We start from the raw sequence: 22,560 nt of genomic DNA on the forward strand, positions 1-22,560 counted from the left end.
CACTAAATTCATTGAAGCACAGATTACGATATTGACGCGGATAACTAAGCCACTTAATGAAACACTTACAAAGAAATAAAATAAATAAAAAATTCTACGAAACAATGGTTTTTAAACAATTTCCATGATTAATTTTCTGTTACTGAGCGATATATATCTCTCTGTTATATAAGTGAAGAAAAAAAAACTCAACTTACAGTTTCCTGTAGTCCTCTAAACTGTAATTGTATATAAGAAGGTTAAATTTATTGCGCGACTATCTAGTTCATAGAAAATGATGAAGGTGTAAACACACGCTTTTGTTCGCATAATTTTTTTTTATGATTTAAAACTGAAATTTAGAAGTTTATTTAAACAATTTATTTATTTCATATTAAACGTGAAATGTGGTGACAAACATTTAGTAAAAGTTTTTATTTATTTAATTTAATGATTTAATTTATTTAGCCAGTTTTTTGTTGTGATATTTAATTTACTTAGTTTTAATATTGAAAGTGCAGTGTGGAAAAAGTGAATTTAATTGAAGCCGAAAATTTACAGAATTTGAAACAAGTTTTATTGCAATAACATTCGTCGAAAGAATCATTCAAACCATCCAAACCAATTTCAACCTGAACAATTTAGTTTTTTTTTCTGTTTCGATTCAATAAGACATTAATAAAAGTAGAGTGATCGGTTTTGTGTGATCGGCCTGAAATTAATCATAATAAAATAATGAAGGAAATACAAGGAAAACCACAAAATGGATTGCAATTGGTGTCAACGAATGGCAGTCATCAAGTGAATGGACAAACTAAAAAGTGTGTCTGCAATACAAAAGGTAAGCGTCAGAACATTTTACTGATACAATGATTATATATTAAAAAGAGTTACACACTGCGTGTCGTTTCAACGTTCTTGAATATGTAACGCGAATTATATCAATTTTCAATTTTCGGTCAAATTTAATTATGTGAAAGTGGAATATGAAGAAATTGGTTAATATTATACCCTTTCGCAAACGGCTATTTCGCCTGTTGACAAGATAAGCGATGAACTTTAGTTTGAATACCTTCATCTTCATATATTATATAATGAGTGCTAAAACTGCCGAGTGAATGTGGAAATCAAGAGTCTGCATCAATCAGTTCAAAATATTTTAATCAGAAGACGTAAATGTATCGATAAATAAATTCTTTGGCTATATAGCGGTATCATAGTACACGAAAAAATCGGTCTAATGTCTCCTCAAGTAAATGTAATTTTTTAAGCTTTAAGGGACATTTTCTGGAAGAATTGACCATACATAAGACTAAATGAAAATGAACCATCACATGTGGACTGTTTTCGGTAAATGTTTTTCATTTTTCTATGTGAAAATCAACTTTTGCATGGGTCAGGTAGTAAACCAGAATACATTGGATGCTGCTACGTACTTCATTACTTTTGCATCATCCAACGTACTAATATATAATTTTTGGGACATTTTTATCTTGAATGCGGCGCGATTATTGCTCTTCTAGCAGAATACAAACTTTTTACTCTTCAATATAAGAATGACCAAACAAGGACGTGATCTACTATTGTATAAATGACTACACGAAATTAGCTTGCACAGCAGAAATAAGAGATTTATTAATTATAGTATAGTTAAAAAAGGTTAAATCGTTCCACATTTAATGTAACTCTAACTGTCTAAGATGAGATTTGTGATAAGCCTTTTTTATAATTAGTCACCGAGTCATCATCATATGCATGTAAGTTCATACGTCATTAAATAAATCCCCTCACAAAGACGCAACAACAGTGACAAAGCAAAATGACGAAAAATCTCGGAAAGCGATAATTTTTGCATAGAAATCAAACTTACCCAAAACCACCACCCATTTCAGCAATATGACATACATATGTATATCACATATGATTGCTGTCATTCGCACGTTTCGCATCGTATCTATATTATATTTACATTATTTGTGCGATATAACATTAGCAGAGCAAGTATAGTGAACATATAATATACCCTCTCGCCAACATGTATACCCAATTCATGTAGTATTATATACAGCTCTTCAGGTTGTCGTTACCAGAAGAATGGTTGAACTTTTCAGTTGCTTGTTAGATCGAAACGACCGTGGACGTGCGCTTAGAAGCTTAACATTATTCTGTTACAAAATATTAATTCATCGCGACTTCGATAGTAACAGCATTTTTGTATACGATTCAGACAACTGACAACATAGTTTTCAATTTATAAAATTTTATTAAAGTTGTGCGAAAAAAAAATAGTTATTAGAAGTGTGGAATTTTTAATTAGAATTTTACAGCCTTGATTTGAATTCTTAGTACTGAGTATTGGTTTTGAACTTTCAAGTTGTCCGTTTTTATTTTCGTTCTACATCATCGACAATTAATTTTATTATTTTGCTAAATTAATCGAACGTGTCGTGTCTTACATTAAATAATTGTTTTTTGTGTCACGCTATTGAAATACAAAAAAACGACAATGAATTTCGGATTGGGCGAACTGTCAGCTAGTGAGCTAAACGCTGCTATTGACGATACAAATTTTCCGAAAAATAACAACAATGTTGAAAATGGGAAAAAGAAAGAAAATGACGATGGGGCTAATGGTGTGATCAGACCATTCAGAAATGGTTCGTCTAAGCGTGATGTACCGTCACCGTTGAATGGAACCGTTTTTAGCGACAATTATTCGGACGTACCTAGCACTCCGAAAACTCCTAGGACAACCACAACTCCTGGTAACGTGTTTTGAATTTATTTTCCCGAATTTATTACAACATTAATCAGAGTGTACACAGTCCAATTCAATGAGAAGTTAAGGTCTCGTCGATCCTCCATTTCAATTAAAATTGTTAAAATTACATACTGTAGACGGGTGACGCAATAAATCTTGAATTAAAATTTAATAAAAAACGAATCATAACAACTGTTCTGACGATGAAAATAAGTGAAGACTAATTTTGGCTTGTCGCAAATTAATCTTTTATTTAATTGCTAACGAATAGACTTAACATAACATTTGATAACATTTTGACCGCAAATGATTCGCTTTCAATAGCAAATATGTAATACCCAACCCACCAGCATGACTGCAAATTTATTGAAATATATATAATAATGTGCATACTGCTACTGCAAACATGGTGTGTTAAGACAATTTTATTATCTGCTTCGGACAAATTTTTAACAAATTGATCCGATCGCAATTAAATGGTTTAAGGCAATACTTGTTGATATCGCTTGTCGCTGGGTGATTAATTACATTTAATGTGTTATTGTTGGCACTGTGAAGTGGGGTAGATATAATTTAACCGAATGAAGATGACACTGTCACTTCTCGACACTAATTGTATAACATTATTTTACGTAACTCAGCATCATAATGTTCGAAAATCGCATAAAACGTTGTATGAATCTTGGTGCAAAGTGCTTTATTAGGCTCACGATGTGTGTTGTGACACACAGCCTTCAACCTCGTGTCATAACTACACATCTAGAGCCTAAAAAGTACCTTGCACTCGATGTCATAAATAACTATTACGGTACAGGGAAGTGGTTGCAACGGCTGTCGCTGAGTATTTATGGTAAAATTAGTTCTTTCATTTCTGTTAAAACTAGTTATGTGGAAGATACATTTAACGCTAGAATAATACTTTCAACAGAAGAAGTACCAGATTTAATCAGAAAATAGTGATACACTTGTCGTTCAACGATTGAAATAGACAGTTCTTTTTCAGATTCGGAAATTTATAATTTGTAAAAGATTCTCAAAAATAAAAACCTCTGAAGATTTCAACGATTTTCTCTGGATTTTCTATGATTTGTAGAGGATTTTCTTTACTTTTTTTGCTAAATTTTCATGGATTTTCATCGATTTTTCAGGACTTCCTTTTTAAGTTTTCAAATTTTTGGTATTTTTCTAAGAGGATTTTCTAGGGTATCGTCTCTTATCGACTGACAAAATAGCGAAGAACTCCATTAATTGTAATTCAATACTTTATATTACCAAATGAATGTAAAAACAAATGAAGTAAAAGATTTTATTTCAAATTACTATTTTGAAAACTTTTAGATCTAAAGAAGAAGAAAATTTGATAATTCGTGAAAATATATCTCAATGAATTTTATATGTAACGGAATATTCCCAAGAAACTCTATATGAAAATAACCTCAATTGTTCATTGAAGGCATTGCATTGACATGTAATAATACACAAAAAAATCCAACAAAAAATATGTTTTTCAACTCAATTTCATCAAAACAAAATATCAAAAACATCTTACCGAATAATATTATTACACTTTCAGAACAAACACAAAATTGTAGTCTACGACTACGTTTGATAAGAAATGACGTGAATCTTGTACCATATATGCACATACTTCCTGCAAGCTTTTTCCCATCGAAGCTTCTGTTTGATTACTGTGAAAGTATATTCATTAAAAACCACTCGATTATTATATTGTGTTTGCTTTAAATTGATAAATCAATATAATATCGCGGCACTTTTGACAAATTCATTTCTTTAAATCAACGCAAAACATTACGCTAAACAAATAATTGTTTTACGGTGTGTCTCTAAAATGCTCCGGTTTTTTTATGAATTTAATTACAAAAATTTAATTTACCAAAAATGTAGACAGTACAGCCGTCAAAATAGAAATATCGAAACAGAGACTGTGATAGAACTTTTGATCAGATCTAAATATTGAAATTATCTTAAAAATTCGGTATTTTCGTATTGCGCGCTCTAAAACAGGTCGTAACATCCTAGATACTTGGTGATAAAACGGCTTCCGCAGAATCTTTGTCGACTGCCGAGTCCATTTGGGTTACCGTAAATCAATTATTTATTTAGAATAAATGCCTCCGTTAAATGTGCCGCATTGTATGACTTCATTTAAGTGATTTTATTCAAAAACGTGAGGTAAAGTTATCTTTACTTCACTGAGCCAAAACTTTACCTCAAGTTTTTAAATAAACCTTACTTGGCTATGCGGCAAATAATGGAAATGGTACTTCTTGTTTGTTTACACACAAGCAGCACCATTTCCATCTTTGTCCCATTGTTAAGTAATAAACTATTAATTTATTGCAAAATCAACATTTGGTTAAATATTAAATCCTTTTATGGTTTCTTTAATAAATTGTCACTAAGAGTGAATACGGAACCGGAATAGCATTAAATAATTCAAATGAATCAAGTAAAACAAATAAAAATACTTGCATAAGTAAGCTCAATAAAATATTAATCACTAAGTCGTTTCTTTGTTGGGAACGCATTCTTATTTATTATTTATGTTGAAGTATCTATACTGTGAATAATACATATTATATCTACCTATTGTGTTTATGTATGACAAAAGTATCTATCTAGTTTGACTAAATATTATTTAGTTAATAAGTGTTTGCTATCTTAGTCAAAAAAAATCTCATAACATAATTACCCTTAACCAAAAAGCAACCTGAAAACTTCACACAATTCCCTTCATTGTTTCTGTAAAAAATGGTCAAGACCTTTAAAAAAGAGGCAACGAATAACATCTCCAACTCCATCCCCTCTCAAGAGGTACATCATTTTGATAATAACAACGTTCATGATTAAAACTAAAAAACAAATAAAAATTAAAAAAATTAGGAAAACTCCAAATTTCTTGAAATTGAAGGACATCGAGGAAATCAAGAAACATTTCTTGAACGTCTTAAACTTCTCGATTTTCTGAAAAAAACTTTCTCGAAATTAGATCTTTAATCTTTTATTAAACATTTCGTAATATATTCATATCTGTTATCAGTTATCGACAGCTACGACAAAAGTAAACGTTGTACTCTGTCTGTATAGTGTTCGTTAATAAGGTAAAATGCAAAGTAAAACTTATGAAGTAAAAGATCTGAAGAAAATACATAGAATGCAAGAGGTCACAGATTCAATTGCTGTTAAAACAAAATTAAGAAAGCAATTCAGTCAAATGATCCCATCCATTAATCTCATAACTAATACCGTAATTTTATTCAATTTCAGGCCATGAGAACTGTACATTCCACCATGATTTGGAATTGGACCATAAACCACCAACCAGGGAAGCATTGCTTCCTGAAATGGCCAAATCCTATCGGTCATTATTGAGTGGATTGGGTGAGGATCCTGATCGACAAGGATTATTAAAAACGCCTGAACGAGCTGCTAAGGCAATGCTGTTCTTCACAAAGGGATACGATCAAAGTCTTGAAGGTAAATGCATGATTTAATTAGAATTATTAAATGATACATCATCGCAGTGGAGTAGTATTAAGCGATGGCATCTATCCGTCGGTATGTTTTGAAATTAGTTTAGTCAACTAAAGAAAAATCAACTGCAGCACAACGAGCAAAACATAAGTGAAATCGTTAAGAAGTAGCACGTCTTTGCTGTCATAAATCAATATCGTCAACCAAAAGATATTTCCGAATGTTCCGAACCTAAAAAGTCCTTCATATCTTGTATAGCTCAGAAAAGAGAAAAGTTATGTCAAACGATTAGCAAGCACAATTTTCAAAATGTTTTCTATTCCCATTCATCGTCTTCAATTGAATGCATAAAAGAAATGAAAAGCACTTAGCCAACTTAATATTCCTGTGATAGAGTTCGCTTTTATATACTTCGAGAAAACTTTTTTATTCCGTCGAGTAAATATCATTTGTTGCGCCTTGGAGTATAGTAAGTACTATGTATAATGTTATATCTACCACCCACGAAGATATACCGATAGAAGAAAATTTCTTCAAGAAATGCAATTCTACCAGAATTACAATCTTATTCTTTCGAAAAATCAGATTTAATCCTGAAGATTTTGAACAATTTTTTATTGGGTTAGTCTTGTATAAATTGTGATATCCTTGAAGAAATTTCTTAGCTTACCAGCTAAGTATATAGAACGGTATAAGAGGGTAACGTAAATACATCATTCGTATATACAACGTTACATTTATGTTGATTGTATCCAACAAGTATGGAACAATGTACATAAGAGACGAGAAATTCTTTCTGTTAAAAGCAAATGGATGTTAGAGAGGTGGTATAAAGGATTTAAGAATGAATCGTAAATTGATGTATGAATGAATTTGTTCGAGTATTTTTGACATGATCAACTGGAAAATGGAATCAATGAGAAGGCATGAAAAATTAACTTTTTTTTACAAGTCGAATTTTCTGGAACAGTAAAAAGTAGCAAGAGTCTCGTTCGTAGCAATAAGATTTCAGTACCGTAGATTATAAGCTCTTGCTAGAATCGGTTTATATAGCAAAAACATAATGAAGTGAAAGATTTGATCTCAATCGAAAACACTTAGATCAAATTAAGTAACAGATTGAACAACTACATCCTAACATTATATTGTGTTAGTCGCCTGTGAAGTAGTGAAAAAAAATTGACTTTTTACTAGATGTGAAGTTATGGACCCCTCGATCAGATTTCGACCGACTTTTTTTATCAAACTTTGTTTTGAGCAACATTTCCAAATATCACGAACATTCGAGATAACTGATGAAAATTACAGGCTCTAAAAAGGTACACACGCTAAGAAGTTCTTAGTAAGAACGTATTTACGTTTTTTTATTTTTATTTTTAATTATTTTGAGAGTTACAGAGAGGACATAAAAAAGGATTAAATTTTTCGAAGGATTGTTGAACTTTGGGTCCTATTTTTTTGTTGTCACAATGGTAACCGCGTCAAGGATCTATTTTATTCATTGTCTCTTCGAGTTTGTTTTGTCCTTCTTCAACGCTAGACGATTATAATACAATATTTTTTCGTTAAATTCATTCTGAGATAAAGCTAATTAAAACAACCACCACTCCATCGCATTTGAAGTCAGTATATTTAATGTATGTGGCCATGGCCATGTTCAAAATGAATAAAACATTTCGCTCTATTTTCTTATTCCGATTGAAACTGTTGATATATAAGGAATGAGCTTACCCCCCTTCCCATTATATTTCTTTTAAGATAAACATTGGTATCATTCACCATGAATAGTGGATTTATGCTGGTAAATACTCCAGTAAAATGTTCCGTTTATAGTGATGGTGATTGTTTGATGTAGGTTTGGAGAGCTGGAGAGTGCACGTTCCAGTAACGTGATTCAAAATTAATTTTTTGTTTGACTGATATAACCAGGATTGTTTTTAAGATTCATTACAATCGAGAAAATTCTTGAAAACGTCCCAACTTCGTTATTGTCGCCACTGTCGATAAAAGTTATGGATAGTCGTTTCTATATAAGGCTTAATCTGCCTTTCACAAAGGTAAATAAATTGAACCTTTTAAAATTCGCGGTCGGTTTTCAATAAAATTCATGTTACATACAGAAAAATATGATGAGGGTACAATAGACACAGCTTCCAAAACGACAAGACAAGACAGGAAAATTGCTTTAATAATGTGATTAACTTTTAAATTGAAAAGCTTCAATATACACCATTACATCCAGCATCCTACCGTACAAAACCGAAGAATATCATAAAATTCATTGACATTGAGTGCACAATATGCTTACCATCATATATACACAATACACACACAATTTCTAGTGGAAAATATTTTACAGAGACTTTCGGAATAGAAAACTTAAATTGTATTTCGAAATGAACTTTCTATGTTTAATTCAATATAAGCGAATAGTTAAGTTTGCTATTTTATTGGGAAATTTCAATTTCAAGCATCGTATCTGTCGACTTTATTCATCCTTTTCCGTTATATGTTCCAGCCAATTTGCCTTTGAACTTGACGACAAAAACGTTCGAATGAAACGACAGAATTGTAAAGTCTGTAAATTAAATTAAGTTGTCGAAATTGGTGTAGGTTGTGTTGTTGTTCCATATGCGCAATAAGTAATACAAGTAACAACGTTAGAGTGAGGACATCAATTTCTCAACGAGGACCTACGGCTTTTCTTTGATTTTTCATTTCTACAATCTGATACAATAAATCAGAATAGTTCTACCTGGTATGATAGCTTGAAAATTGGTGACTCTTGTACACCACTGTATCTCTCGGGAATTCGTAACTATTGATTAATTTAAGTATCGACGATAAGAGGGAATTCCACGAGCATCAGTTATTCAATCCGCTTATTTCTCTTACTTTATGTTCTATTTGTTTCAGAGGCTATAAACGGTGCTATTTTTGACGAAGACCACGATGAAATGGTTGTCGTTAAAGACATTGAAATGTTCTCAATGTGTGAGGTTTGTGAAACTACAGATTTATTCGTAATCTAGACATTTTCATTGATTTTTATTGGCTTTATTTTACAGCATCATTTGGTACCATTTTTTGGAAAAATTTCGATTGGCTATTTACCGTCAAAGAAGATTCTTGGTTTGAGCAAGCTGGCAAGGTAATTTCATAGACATTTTTCGTAGATTTCTTACCAATTTTTGCAATTACGACAAAAAAAACGGATAACTGATCCGATGAATTATTTGTTTTTAAGAACATTAATTTACCAACAAAGATTACATTTACCCTGATGAAATATTATCACTTGAAGTAGTAGACTTCGCTTATCTGTTTTGAACCTAATTAATCGTTCTGCAAACAATATTTTCGGTTTAACTTCTTTGCAAACGGTTATGATATCTGTTTTCGACAACGACGACTCAACTAAGTGAAAGAAATAAAGGATTCTCTATCAACTTGTTTGGCAGTACCTAATGATAATATTCTTACCGTGTGGAAAACGTATTTTACGGCAAAAATGATATTTTAAATAGATAATTGTGTCGACATTTGAAGATTTTGTTACAAAGGATTCGCACATTCCCAAACATTTTACATTCGATTTTTGACGGACGGCAAACAGTGCCAGTAGTACTTCATTTGTTTCTACTAAAAAAAAATCGCAACAGACAGAGATCATCGCTTATTGGGGATAACAGGGAATCATATAAATGTTGTTGAAATGATTGCAAATCTCATAATGAATTACAGAAAAGGATCTCGATTGGTTCTAACTAATGAAAATTCCGAATCACGATCGAATTAGAATTTTACCGTAAAATTGATATTATTACATCGATTCTGTTAATCATCTTCTCAACCACCAATTCACTTAGATTCAAACTTGAAACTTTTCATTTAATTTCATTTTATATCATCAGTTATAAATCGATATCCAGTCGACAGTGTTGCGACGTGTTTCAAATAGCTATTACTTTTTTTATTGTCGACAGACATAAAGTCTGATTTCATTCAAGTTCACAGCTTCAATTTTTTGCATTAAAAATTAAAAAAAGAAAATTCCATTTGCAGTAAGCAAAAAAAATTGGATAAAAACTTTTGTTGTAGGTAAGAAATTATTATTAGAAATTGTAATTTCGCTAACATTTTGTTTTTGAAATCCTCACTCTCGAAATTAAGAAAGAATTACAGACATTACAACACTTTACAGTACATCCTCTTATAAACAAGATTTGTTGAAAGCTTCTAGAACCCATTCCTATCCAAAGGGACATTTCCAAGACAATTTATACAATTTGCAGTCACATTTTTTCGTCACGGACGCAATGTTCTTTTATTTACGACGCTTTTCTGCTGCATAAACCCTGAAACATTTCTTAGAATATGTGTTACTTTTCTAGGATCGTTGAAATCTACTCGAGACGTCTTCAAGTTCAAGAGAGATTGACCAAGCAGATAGCTGTGGCCGTCACACAAGCTGTTCAACCTGCAGGTTTGTGCATGATTTTCAGTTTTTAATGTACCGTCTAAGCATTTCCGATTTGAAGGTGTTGCCGTTGTTGTCGAAGCAAGCCATATGTGCATGGTAATGCGAGGTGTTCAAAAAATTAACAGTAAAACCGTTACATCCACAATGCTTGGCGTGTTTCGTGATGATCAGAAAACACGAGAGGAATTTTTGAATTTGGTCAACACTAAGTAGAGAGGACGTATTGTAATGGAGATTGGAGATGAGGTGCTTGCATATGACTAAAACACTGTAGTGAACATTTTACCATTTGTTGAATTTTATGATTGTGACCAGACATTATTATTGATGGGACCAAAGTGAATGTATTGTAAACAAAAATATATATATATTTACATTTTATGAAGCATGTTATCGTAATTTTAAAGCAAAGTTTTACAAAGCTCTCTATTTTTTGAAGTAAATGAAAAAAATATTTTTATAGAAAAAAAATGTTTTAACGGAAAGACATAGAAAAAAAAACTTTTAAAAAGTGTTCATCACCATAGGCAGTAATAGCATTTTGTGAAATGGTGCAGGAGATTTATTTATGAAAATTGTCCATTTACCTTATTAAGTTTCTGAAATTCGATATTTTGTTGAGAACTAAATTAAATTAAAAAATTCAGATATGAAGTTGAAGCGAAAAACTCTTCAAATCCGTAAATTAATCAGGATATTTGTTTCCGATTTTTCTGTTACAATCAGTAAAGAGTGAAAATGGCATTAAATCAAAAAACATGCGATTAGTTTATCGTTATTACAAACTAGTGTTCTAGACACCTAAAAACTAACAACTTTTAATAAATTCACAACGAATGAATGATAATGGGACCAAAATATGTTTTAAAAGAAATGTATTATATGAAAACTCTGTAATAAATAAATGTATAATGTGTATACCTACTTAAAATGACAATAAAACAGTCACAATAAAAATGCATTTGAGAAATTGTACTATTTTGAGTGTGGTTCAATCTAGCAAATCATCTTACACATTCTGAAACGGTAATATATATTATGCATCTGTTGCCAAGATTGGTATTTTGACGTGTAGGACATTATTGCCCTAGCCGAAGGCGTGGGCCATGATGCCTACACGTCAAAATAACAGTCTGGCAATAGGTGCATATCATATTTTATCTGTCGAGAACAGATATATCGAGATAAACAAAAACTCCCTAGAGGGATAAGCTCGAGATTATCGTTCTAGACAGATAAACGATATTATAAAATTTATTGATACATGAGACGACGGACAATTGAGGCTTGCCGAGATCTCCTCTCATGTCTACCGTAACTTGCATGAAATACTAAATGTAGTCATTTAAACAATTCAAAAAAATTCTTTTGATTAAAACTTTCACTTAGTCGCTTATGCGAACAAGCAAGGCCACTTTGTGGCATACCCGTAACTCTACTTGTGAAATAATTTAAACAACATAAGCTGACGCTGACCCTTACAAAACCTTGCCAAAAGTCTGGAAAAGGAAATTCATCATCTCTCTCACTTTATTCTCGTCTCTGCTGCCCATTTCTTTTTTTGTTATCATGTTAGAAAATGTCTATATAAACAACTTTTAATCGCTATCCCACTTATCAGCAACTTTGTTATTATCATTTTGACTGATTTCTAACGTTTTGAATAAAATCCAAAATGGCGACCAAGAGCATAGTTTTATTTTTTAATTAATAAATCATTACTAAAACAAAACCAATTGAGAAGTTTAGACAATTAAGGGATCTGACCCAGCCATTTTTTTTTTCTAACCCATTTAAACCGGCTGTACACCGACAAAATTTTGTGGGTCAGAACCCATTCGAGCCGGCTGTGAACACAGACAAGATTTTCTTTTCGGACCCATTCGAACCGGATGTACACGGACAAAATTTTTTTTTCGGACCCATTCAAACCGGATGTACACGGACAAAATTTTCTTTTCGGACCCATTCGAACCGGATGTACACGGACAAAATTTTCTTTTCGGACCTATTCAAACCGGATGTACACGGACAAAATTTTCTTTTCAGACCCATTCGAACCGGATGTACACGGACAATATTTTCTTTGCGGACCCATTCGAACCGGATGTACACTGACAAAATTTTCTTTTCAGACCCATTCGAATCGGATGTACACGGACAAGATTTTCTTTTCAGACCCATTCGAACCGGATGTACACGGACAAAATTTTCTTTTCGGACCCATTCGAACCGGATGTACATGGAAAAAATTTTCTTTTCAGACCCATTCGAACCGGATGTACATGGACAAAATTTTCTTTTCAGACCCATTCGAACCGGATATACACGGACAAAATTTTCTTTCTGAACCCATTCGAACCGGATGTACACGGACAAATTTTTTTTTACTGACCCGTTCCTCTAACGAGTAACGGGAATTACGGCAGATGTATCGATATCCTTTGTATACGGGATACAAGCTTCCTCCTCTAAGATAAACGAATATCCCCGTATATATATATATATTACACGATTAGGGATAGAGTGTCGTGTGAATTTTGTTGATCGGAGACGTAGCCGAGGTCAATAAGCACACGAAAACGAGACTTTCAATTTTTATGCCGAATTATTTAATGGATTTTACGTGTTACGGCATGTTTCATTTTCATTTACATTGCCTAATCACGTAAAGCATTGTACTTACGAGGTTCCAAGTTGTTATTTGACAAGTGGGGAATACAGTCCTCCCCTTCGGGTCGGGCTGTAACACCCCACTTATCAAACACACAACTCGGAACCTCGGAAGTAATATACTATTACATGCTGAAGGCTTAGAAAGTAGTGCTTCAAACATGAAAAGTACGATTTTCGACTCGAGTGTTCGAAATTTTAGAGGTCAGTCGGCTCAGCTACACTTAAAACAGAATTGTAGCCACTGGAAGGGATAGTCTCCACGCACAGCACAATTCTTTCTACTGAGAATGAAACACTTATTTCGGGCGTGTTGCCCTTTCAACGTTCATGTTTATTCTGATTTTACTTCTTACAAGCACCTCGTATTTATATCAAAGTTTTGTCTACTTCGATCATTTTCATTTCAAGAGGTATTTCAAGACTTGATTCATTTCTGCTTAGACTAGTGGAAACACTCGTGTATTTCCTTTCCGATCAATGAGACTTTCAAGCGAAAGTGCCTAAAATCAATCGTGCAAATCAGGTAGACATGTGAGTTTTCATGCAAAGGGCCGAAAACTCGAGAAAAAATCAAAAATTGCCCTCATTTTCGAGCCGAACAACGCACTTCAAGCATGAGTGGTACTATAAATAGGGTACTGAAACTGGACAGTGTATCGAAGAAATTTTAGCACTGTAAAAAAAATTTGGGCAATTTTTTCATACAAAATAGTACTCTTGACAGCTGTCTTGAATGGCGCTTTTGCTTGAAGTGCGTTGACCCGAAGCATGAAAATAACTATTTCAATGCTGTCTCGAATAAAGAGCTACAAGCAAAAGTGCCCGTCAAACACAGGTAACAATTCAACTTTACTAGGGTGTAGCGGTTTTTACAGCTGGTCCATCTGATCATTTTATAGAAGAAGAAAAAATTTCAAAACTGCGTTAAACGCAGCTTAAAGGTTTCAAAACTTGGGAATATATTCTAAGCTAAAAAATTATTGATTTGAGGTAATCCGACTTTCGTCGCCAATATTCCATGTACTAAAATCACAAATCACAACAAATATCAAAAGATATCCCAAATCAAATCAGATGTTTTGTTTGACTCACAGCGGTCTATTTAGCATACTTAGCGTTTAATTTACATTACTGCACATTTTCATCAAATTTTGTAGCGAGATTTTAAAATCTCCAAATCACCATCGGGGAACTTTGTTGACAATCAGTTGCGAACTCAAAAAATATTTTTTAGACTCGATCTTTTTTGGTAAAATAATCTGTGAAGTCTAGAGGTTAGATGGACCCAACTTTTTATGTACACTGAGCTGATCGTAAGTATGTAATGTGAACCGAAACCGACGAAATTTTCAAAAATCGATCTGGCGGCAACAATTTTTTTTTTTTTTTTTTTCATAAAATGATCAGATGGATCAGCTGAGTGGATTTTCGGCTGAGCCTTAAAAGAAATAATGCTTAAGCTGCAATCGCAGTTCACCGTTTTGGGTCTCCGTTTAGACAATGCGCATGCGCAGAGAGAAAATTCTCTCTGTGATCATGCGCAATATCTAAACGGAGACCCAAAACAATGAAGTGCGCTGGCACCTTTAGTTTCCTCTTACCAAAAAAAGTACTCCGTGTGAGAGACAAAATTGAATTTTTTCAATTTTTCTTTGTTTATTTGACAGTTTGCTCTCTCACGGCGCTCTAACGGCTCTCTCACGGCGTACTTTTTTTAAGTGGAATGGGCACTTAAGATATTTTGTAAAAACCGTTACACCCTACTTTACATGCAAAGGGCTGAATATCCGAAAAAAAATTAAATGATCATTTTCGGCTCCGTTGCATGTAAATGCACATACGCAATTCGAAAGCAGCATACACAGTTGAAACATTTCGTCGATTCGAATTTCGTCCCTCTTTTTAGTACCAGACATGTCACATGTGTCATCACACAAAATAAGTGAACGCAACACTTTAGGCATTTTCTCTGAAATTGTCAGACATATTTTTATATTTCGTGCGAATCGTGCAAAGATTTCAAGCGGCATCTAAAAACCATCACACATAGTGGACTAACATTTTGTTTTTTTTATTTAAAACATTTGTAAATAAGTCGATTACTATCAACTGAATGTTGGAACATCATGGATCCAGCTAAGTTAAAAGTTGTTGAGCTAAGACAAGAGCTCGCAAGTCGTGGTCTTGACCAGAAAGGTGTTAAGGCAGTTTTGGTGGCACGCTTAACAGAAGCTTTAGAATCGGAAAATGCTGAAACCCCAAGTAAGTTGTGAGAGGAATACATTGCTTCCGATAAATTGTTATTGTTTATATGAAAATCAGTGCTCATTGTGTGCAAGTGTTATGTTGTATGGGATGTTTGCAATATTTTTGTACAATCACCTTCCGCCATTTTGATTGACCCAAAAATCAATTTAAAACCGGTTTCGCACTATGTAGTAAAAAACAATCGAGAAACCACCATGTGATATTTGTATTCTGTTGTTGTTATTCTCTCGAAAAATTATCAATTGCAGTTCCTGTGAAGCTTAAAGTTATGTTTGCTTTGAGTACAGGTCATACTGTGCCAGTGTCGCCAGTTCGTAAACAACGATTTGTTCATAAAACATAACACAAACGTCAATTTGGGGGTTTGTTTACATCCCATTAAATGTCAACTGAATTAAAATATTGACATCGTCCCGATCCATGCTATGCCTTCTCTCATGACTTTTCATTTCGATTTCAGATTCTGTCTCCAGCGAAAGTGGTGAAAGTGAACAGAGCAGTGTTGAAGTTCCGACTCAGCAAATTGAAGCTGTTGCCGAGTCGGTAATTGAAAATGACAACCAGCCCGAAGAAGATGAAGAAATGCCAATAGAACAAGAAGCAGAGAAGACTATTGTCAGTGCAGAGCCGGTTGGTACCAAAACGGTTGAGGCAGCAGCAGAAGTACCAACAGAAACCTCCGATCCGGTACCGATTACCGAAGTTCAACAACCATCGGCTGTGACGGAAGACGAGCCAATGGACGAAGATTCAAATATTGAACAGAAAATCGAATCGACAATTGCTGACGACGATAAATTGAAGGATGATGTACGACAACCGAATGTTGAGCACATTGAAGAGAATGTGACTGCTGCATTGGGAGAAGCAGCTGATCCCGAGGAAGTGAAAGAAGAAGAAAGTACAAAATCTGAAGCAGAACCGGCGAAACCAGAAGTTGACGTGGAAACAAAAATGGAAAGTTGTGATGATGAGCGGACAAGTGTGACGCAATCTGAAGATAATAAACGTGAAAGTGAAAGTGATTCCGATCGTACTCGCAAACGTAAACGATCACGTTCCAAGTCCTCGTCGCCAACAGTCAAACGGTCCCGTCGTGCTTCACCCGTACAAAATACTGACGACTTTACCAACGTTGAAGACGAGCCCGAAATTGATGCCAGTGCTGTACTGCTGAGTTGGTTCGACTCGGATTTGAATTTGAAAGTCAACTCATCGGAATTTCTGTCGGCCCGTCCGATATCTGAGGGACCATTGCATATGGCTTGGGCAGGAGTTAGAGCCACTCATGGAGTGAAAAGTGGAAAAGTTTCGTATGAAATACTAATCGATGACTTATATCGAATTCGTGGACAGTACGATCGAAATCCTAATGAAATCCGTTGCGGATGGTCCGTTAAAACATCCAGCTTGCAGCTTGGTGAAGCGCCACTTTCATTCGGCTATGGCGGTTCAGGTAAAAAATCACTGAACAACGAGTTCACCGATTATGGTTGTAAATTCAGAAACCGTGGCGATGTAATCGGTGTGTATTTGGATCTGGATAGCACACCATGTAAGATCGAATACACCGTCAACGGGGAGTCCCAGGGTGTTGCCTTCGAATTCGAGAAAAGTGAATTGGGCGACGAGGCATTATATCCACACATTCTGTCCAAAAATACCGGCTTCAAAGTAAACTTCGGTGGAATGGAAAAGTCGTTTGTAAGCAAAATTAAGCCGAAATCGCATCGGGACGAACGGGATGACCGAGACGATCGTAGAGACAGTCGACGGGACAGACGAAGTGATCGAGATTCTAGACGAGATAGGGATTCTAGAAGTCGCTCACGTTCTCGTTCACGTTCGCAATCGCGTTCCAGAGGCGACCGAAAAGAAAAGTCTGATGAAGAGGAGAAGCCGCCTGCTACCAACGACGAAAAACCTGCAGAAGGTGATGCTGAAAATCCGACCAATGACGTTGATACTGCCGAGACCGCTGTGTCAACAAGTCAGGAGAATTCTGACGAACCTGTTGCTGAAGAAAAAGCGGAAGAGAAGTCTATGGATGTAGTGAAGAGTGATGAGAATGCAGCTGATGCTGATGGCGCTAATGGCGACAGCCAGCCAAAAGATGCAGAAGAAGAGGTACCTGTGGAGAAAACAATGTTGCCCGGCTATGAATTCATTGGGAAATTGTCTAGCGAACAATTGATTCCCGGTTTTAGGTACGTAAAGTTGCTGTATTTTCATTGACAGTCGGTAAACTAATTCGCTTCCATTTGTTACGGAAAATGTAGCCGACCGGAGTCGCGAAAGGAGTGCGAAATTATTTTGTTAATTGGACTACCTGGTTCAGGCAAAACTTATTGGGCTAATAACTTTGTCAACGAGAATATTGACAAACACTTCAACATTTTGGGTATTCAGCCATTGCTTTCGAAAATGACGGTGAGTCGAATAACCTATTTTCATTGATTTGATTATTGCAGTGAGGACCGTAGGCAATTTTAAATTTTTCTGATTGAGGTGGTAACGATCCAACAACATCAGAAGAGGAAAACTAGCTTCAATCACTGGATCGTGACTACCCCAGTCCTAATCGTTCTAAAATCATTCGATTTCAGTTGTGTTTTACCTAACGATTGACTTTACGTTTCCATTTACAGATTTCTGGCGAACCGCGAAAGAAACACGTTGACATGAAATGGGACCGTTTCATCGACTCCTGCATTCGCGGTGTGAACATCATTCAGGACATTGCAGCGAAGCGTCGACGAAACTACATTATTGATCAGGTAAGCGCTTACTGTTTGATTTCCCAACCACATTTTTAGTTGATAAGTTAGATTAGTAAACAGCAACAACAAAGAAATGCTTTGTCGAACAATGGATTCAAATTAATTGCCTTTAAAATTGGAGATATTTAAAAAAAATGGATTGAAGGATTATGCGCACACAAGGCCTGATTTTCTACGCTGAAAACTATGCGAATAATGAGAAGAAAATGCATTTGGAGCTCTGTTTCATAATTACTTACGCAACCGAACAGTTTATCCGTTGGAAATGTAGACAAATCGATTGACTGACAGACAGCCGTAACACGTACACATGTGTTGCTTATATGAGATGAGTAATTTCCAATTGAGACGGTGATTCCGCGATTCTAATGGTCAGGCTAGAATTAAGATTTTTTTTTGGTTCTTTCTTTAGATTTGCTTGAGAAATTGACAAAAGGGAATGTGATGATGCCGGACACGGTTAGAAAAATATTCTGCCTGGTGAGAAAATAGTCGAGGCTCTGTGTAAATTGCAACAAGTTTACTCTTTCTATTTTCGTTCAACTTTTTAACGAGCCTCCTTGGCCACGATATGTTTTTTACTTAGGCCATGCGAATTAGGGTACCATATCACCATTTTGTCAATTTCTAAAGCTTAACCAATTCATTCAAATTATTATTCTGGTGCACTTTTGACCCGGTAATATTTTCGTATCGAGATCATCATTTGATACAAACTGTAGTCGATACCAATTCCGTCTGCTGCACCATAGCAATAATTTTTTCTGCCTTTTTTTAAATTTTATTTTTCTTAAAAATCTATTATAAGTAAGTACAAATTTGTCTTTGTATACATCTGGGGTGTTCCAGAATCGTGGCTTGGCTGCTATTTGATAAATGCAAGGTAAATATGAACACGTCGACACAAAAGTGGCAAAAATCTAAAAAAAAATTAATTGCGCACCATGTTGTCCATATTGGATTAGATAGATTAGAAATGTGTCGAACAAGCGAAAGGTTTGTACTAAAGAAAGAAAACTTTATATTGTAGACTCTAAGTTTGTTAAAAATTAAGTCATTTAGTCAAAATCCATGGGCCTGGGCCATTCTGCTCGCTTCCAGTTGTAATGTTTTTATTTATGTCTTTCGTTCTTCATCATAGAAAGTAGTGAGACGATCTTTTATTCGGAAATTTGAAAATCGATTTCTTCGAAAATCTCTACGATGCTTTACCATGTTCTTTTCTGAGAAATATGTACAGAATTTTGGCCTTGTGTTTATTCGCCATTTATGAAAAATGATTTGGAAATTTCGAGGATTATCGCAGCGTTGTGTGTCACGAGAGCACATCCTACAAATTAGCCTCTCCTTAAGAGGCGAGCAGTAAAAGTACAAGGTTTTACCAATTTTTTTATGGATTCCGAGAATTCTATCTGGAGTGGCGACAACAATAAAGAACGAGTTCCAACTCCTCAATTTAATCATTTTCCGGTCTTCTGGAAATCGATTTTTTATTGACGAAAATTGTCTTACAGCGTTTTAAGTCTAACAACAAAAAATTGTAAAAAGAAAACTCGAAGCGAGCGGTGCTTAGCCTGTACAACGCATAGTCGTCTGATGTCAAAACATTCACCTTGAAGGGAAGTGAATCATGTTATTAAGAACAAAAACTAATCTTATCGGCTAAACTTTTGAAGATCTAAATCACATGATTCTGACCCGGGAGAGTAAGTACAGTAAATTTAGTTTAATATTTAAGAACACGCTTAACTCTGCCAAAACATCGGCAAGTCTTTGTTACCGTTGGGTTGGATCGAAGAATTATGAAACAATTAAAGAGCAACGAAGAGCAAACAAGGCGAAAAGTTTACCGAAAAAAATGATTTGAATGAAAAACAGATCCATTGAATGTAAATGTTTATGGGACGGCTAATACCCCAAAAATGCATTGCGCGAAACAACTGATTGAAGCTACAAAGTAAAATTTCTGAATAATTTTTGCAAAAACTAAATTTTCATCTGACAAATGACCCAGAGAAAGCGAGTAAGGTATACGTAGCGATTAAGTTAGATTTGTAAGCAAAAAAACAAACACAAAAGACGGCTTGAAACGTTTGATTATCCAACGATTCGTTTTGATTTTCAATTTATTTTCTTGGGCGCTCCATCCTAGACAAATGTTATCTCGCAAAATCAGCGTCGTAAGATAAGAGGATTTGGTGACTTCAAGAGAAGCGCTGTTGTATTTATACCGGAAGATGAGGAGTACAAGCAACGTCTTGAGAAAAAGATTGAAAATGAGGGAAAAGAGGTATCTGAGTATTCGTCTGATGACATGAAAGGTAAGTCTTTGATTTTTGTTCTTCTTTAATCGATTCTAAACGTGACTTATATATGGCATTAATGATTAAATCATTCGCATTGCACGTTGACCATGCCGTTTATAAATGTAGCGCTTGGCATTTTGTTTAACATAATTTACCGTTTCCTCACAGCAAATTTCTCCATACCAAACTCTGGGTGTTGGTTTGATGAAGTTAAGTTCGTTGGTTTAGAAGGGGAAGAGGCGAAAAATAAAGTTGTCGAGTACAATGAGCAGGGTAAAAAGGCGTTGAGTACCCACCAATCCTCATACAACCGTGGCTCTCGAGACTACAATCGACCGCGACGTGATGGTAAGTTGTCATTAAGTTTGAGTCTCGAAAAGTATTTACAGAAATGATTTATAGATTTCCGTGACAATCGTGACCGTGATCGTCGTTGGGGTGGCGGTGACAGACGTTACGATAATCGATCCGATTGGCGTTCGCAGAATTGGCGCGGTGGTGGCGGAGGATATGGCGGTTCTCGTGACAGATGGCATGGCGGAAGTGGTGGTGGTGGAGGTGGCAATTGGGCCAACAATTATCGAGGAAATAATCGGTATGATGATCGTGGCTATCGTGGTGGCGGTGGTTACAGCCGTAATAGAGATTTTGGGCACGATCGAGACCGTCGTGACGACAGAGCTAGAACCGATAGTCGAGGTGATCACCGGGATTTTCGGGATGGCAACCGCGACAGGCGTGGAGAAGATAAACGTCGTCACGATCGCGGGGTGCCACAAAGAGAAAAGGATGTAAAACAATTGAAACCACAGCCGAGTCAGGTAGTAAGTATATTACCGATTCCTTCGTTCGGAAATTTGGAACCAATAACTGATAATCCTCTCCCCTTCGTGCAGAATTACAAAAGTACAAAAACCGAACCGCCTACACAAGGACATTGGAATCCTAATGTGGTCGGGCCAAATGCAAATAATTGGAACAATTATTATCAACAACAACAACAGCAGCAACAACAACCACAAAGTAAGTTATTGTTTGACACAGCCTATCCCACATCTTTAACACAATTTCTTGATGCATAGACTGGGGAGAGTACAATCAACAGAATTGGATGCAACAACAGCAGCAATGGAGTCAGCAACAGGCACAGCCATCAAACAATTATACTACTCAACAGGCGCATCAAGTTCAAGATTGGTCCAACTGGCAGCAACAGACACAACAGCCGCCACCTACATCCCAACAGCCGTCACAGCCACAGGTGAATTTTTTGAAAATACATTGTGTTTGAAAGTTATTCTTACATGGGACTATAACTTTGCTCGATTTAGCAAGATGTAACGCATGCTGGTTGGCAAAATTGGGCTCAACACGCTCAAGCATATGGAAATGTAGGCGATCAATCAGCACCAAAATGAACAAATGAAAACAATCAAACATTTCCAGCATAACTTCGAATGGGAACATTATTGCAATTGTTTTCATCTGTCGTTGTTTTAATTTGTTTTTCCATCCTCTTTTTTTTAAATATTCCGTTTGACATACTATGAATGTCCTACACGAAATGTTTCATTTATTTAAAATTGAAATTATCATTGAAAAGTTGTAATGAAACCAAATAAGAAGAAAATATTGGAGTCAATAATTCCAAGCAAATTAAAAATTCTAGCCGCAAATTTCGAGTTTTTTTTAATCGTTGGGGCAATTACAATCTGACTTCGGATTATTCCATACAGCGAATAGCAGTACGAGTCAATACAACACCATCTCTAGCAAACAATCTGGGACACAAGGGTGTTGATTAATATCAAA

General features: G+C 35.1%; 2 protein-coding genes across 4 annotated transcripts; both read left to right on the top strand.

Annotated features, from left to right (window-relative positions):
• The first annotated feature begins 263 nt into the window (after positions 1-263).
• Positions 264-11,675, top strand: LOC119072046 (GTP cyclohydrolase 1). Of its 3 annotated transcripts, none has more exons than XM_037177173.1 (6): positions 264-820; positions 6,029-6,238; positions 9,152-9,234; positions 9,304-9,386; positions 10,630-10,721; positions 10,777-11,675. In XM_037177173.1, exons 1-6 carry the CDS (start codon positions 715-717, stop codon positions 10,929-10,931), a joined length of 729 nt encoding a protein of 242 aa, XP_037033068.1. In that variant the 5' UTR covers positions 264-714; the 3' UTR covers positions 10,932-11,675. The 3 variants fall into 3 exon arrangements, with proteins under 3 accessions (XP_037033068.1, XP_037033066.1, XP_037033067.1); XM_037177171.1 differs by lacking the exon at positions 264-820 and adding an exon at positions 2,080-2,744; XM_037177172.1 differs by lacking the exon at positions 264-820 and adding an exon at positions 3,437-3,590.
• A 3,678-nt stretch (positions 11,676-15,353) lies between these two features.
• On the top strand, positions 15,354-22,424 carry LOC119072045 (heterogeneous nuclear ribonucleoprotein U-like protein 1). The gene is made up of 10 exons (XM_037177170.1): positions 15,354-15,656; positions 16,123-17,869; positions 17,942-18,092; positions 18,311-18,439; positions 20,595-20,763; positions 20,917-21,096; positions 21,151-21,572; positions 21,645-21,771; positions 21,831-22,009; positions 22,080-22,424. Exons 1-10 carry the CDS (start codon positions 15,521-15,523, stop codon positions 22,164-22,166), a joined length of 3,327 nt encoding a protein of 1,108 aa, XP_037033065.1. The 5' UTR covers positions 15,354-15,520; the 3' UTR covers positions 22,167-22,424.
• The last annotated feature ends 136 nt before the right edge of the window (positions 22,425-22,560 follow it).

The sequence above is a fragment of the Bradysia coprophila genome, assembly GCF_014529535.1.
Source record: "Bradysia coprophila strain Holo2 chromosome IV unlocalized genomic scaffold, BU_Bcop_v1 contig_5, whole genome shotgun sequence".
Classification (NCBI taxonomy): Eukaryota; Metazoa; Arthropoda; class Insecta; order Diptera; family Sciaridae; genus Bradysia; species Bradysia coprophila.

Coding starts and splice junctions, on each gene's coding strand:
- LOC119072046 (XM_037177171.1), top strand. CDS start 2,486: ATGAATTTCGGATTGGGCGAACTGTCAGCTAGTGAGCTAAACGCTGCT. Junction 2,745..6,028: donor TAGGACAACCACAACTCCTG/GTAACGTGTTTT, acceptor ATTCAATTTCAG/GCCATGAGAACTGTACATTC. Junction 9,235..9,303: donor AAATGTTCTCAATGTGTGAG/GTTTGTGAAACT, acceptor TTTATTTTACAG/CATCATTTGGTACCATTTTT.
- LOC119072045 (XM_037177170.1), top strand. CDS start 15,521: ATGGATCCAGCTAAGTTAAAAGTTGTTGAGCTAAGACAAGAGCTCGCA. Junction 21,097..21,150: donor CAATCGACCGCGACGTGATG/GTAAGTTGTCAT, acceptor AATGATTTATAG/ATTTCCGTGACAATCGTGAC. Junction 21,573..21,644: donor AACCACAGCCGAGTCAGGTA/GTAAGTATATTA, acceptor CCCTTCGTGCAG/AATTACAAAAGTACAAAAAC.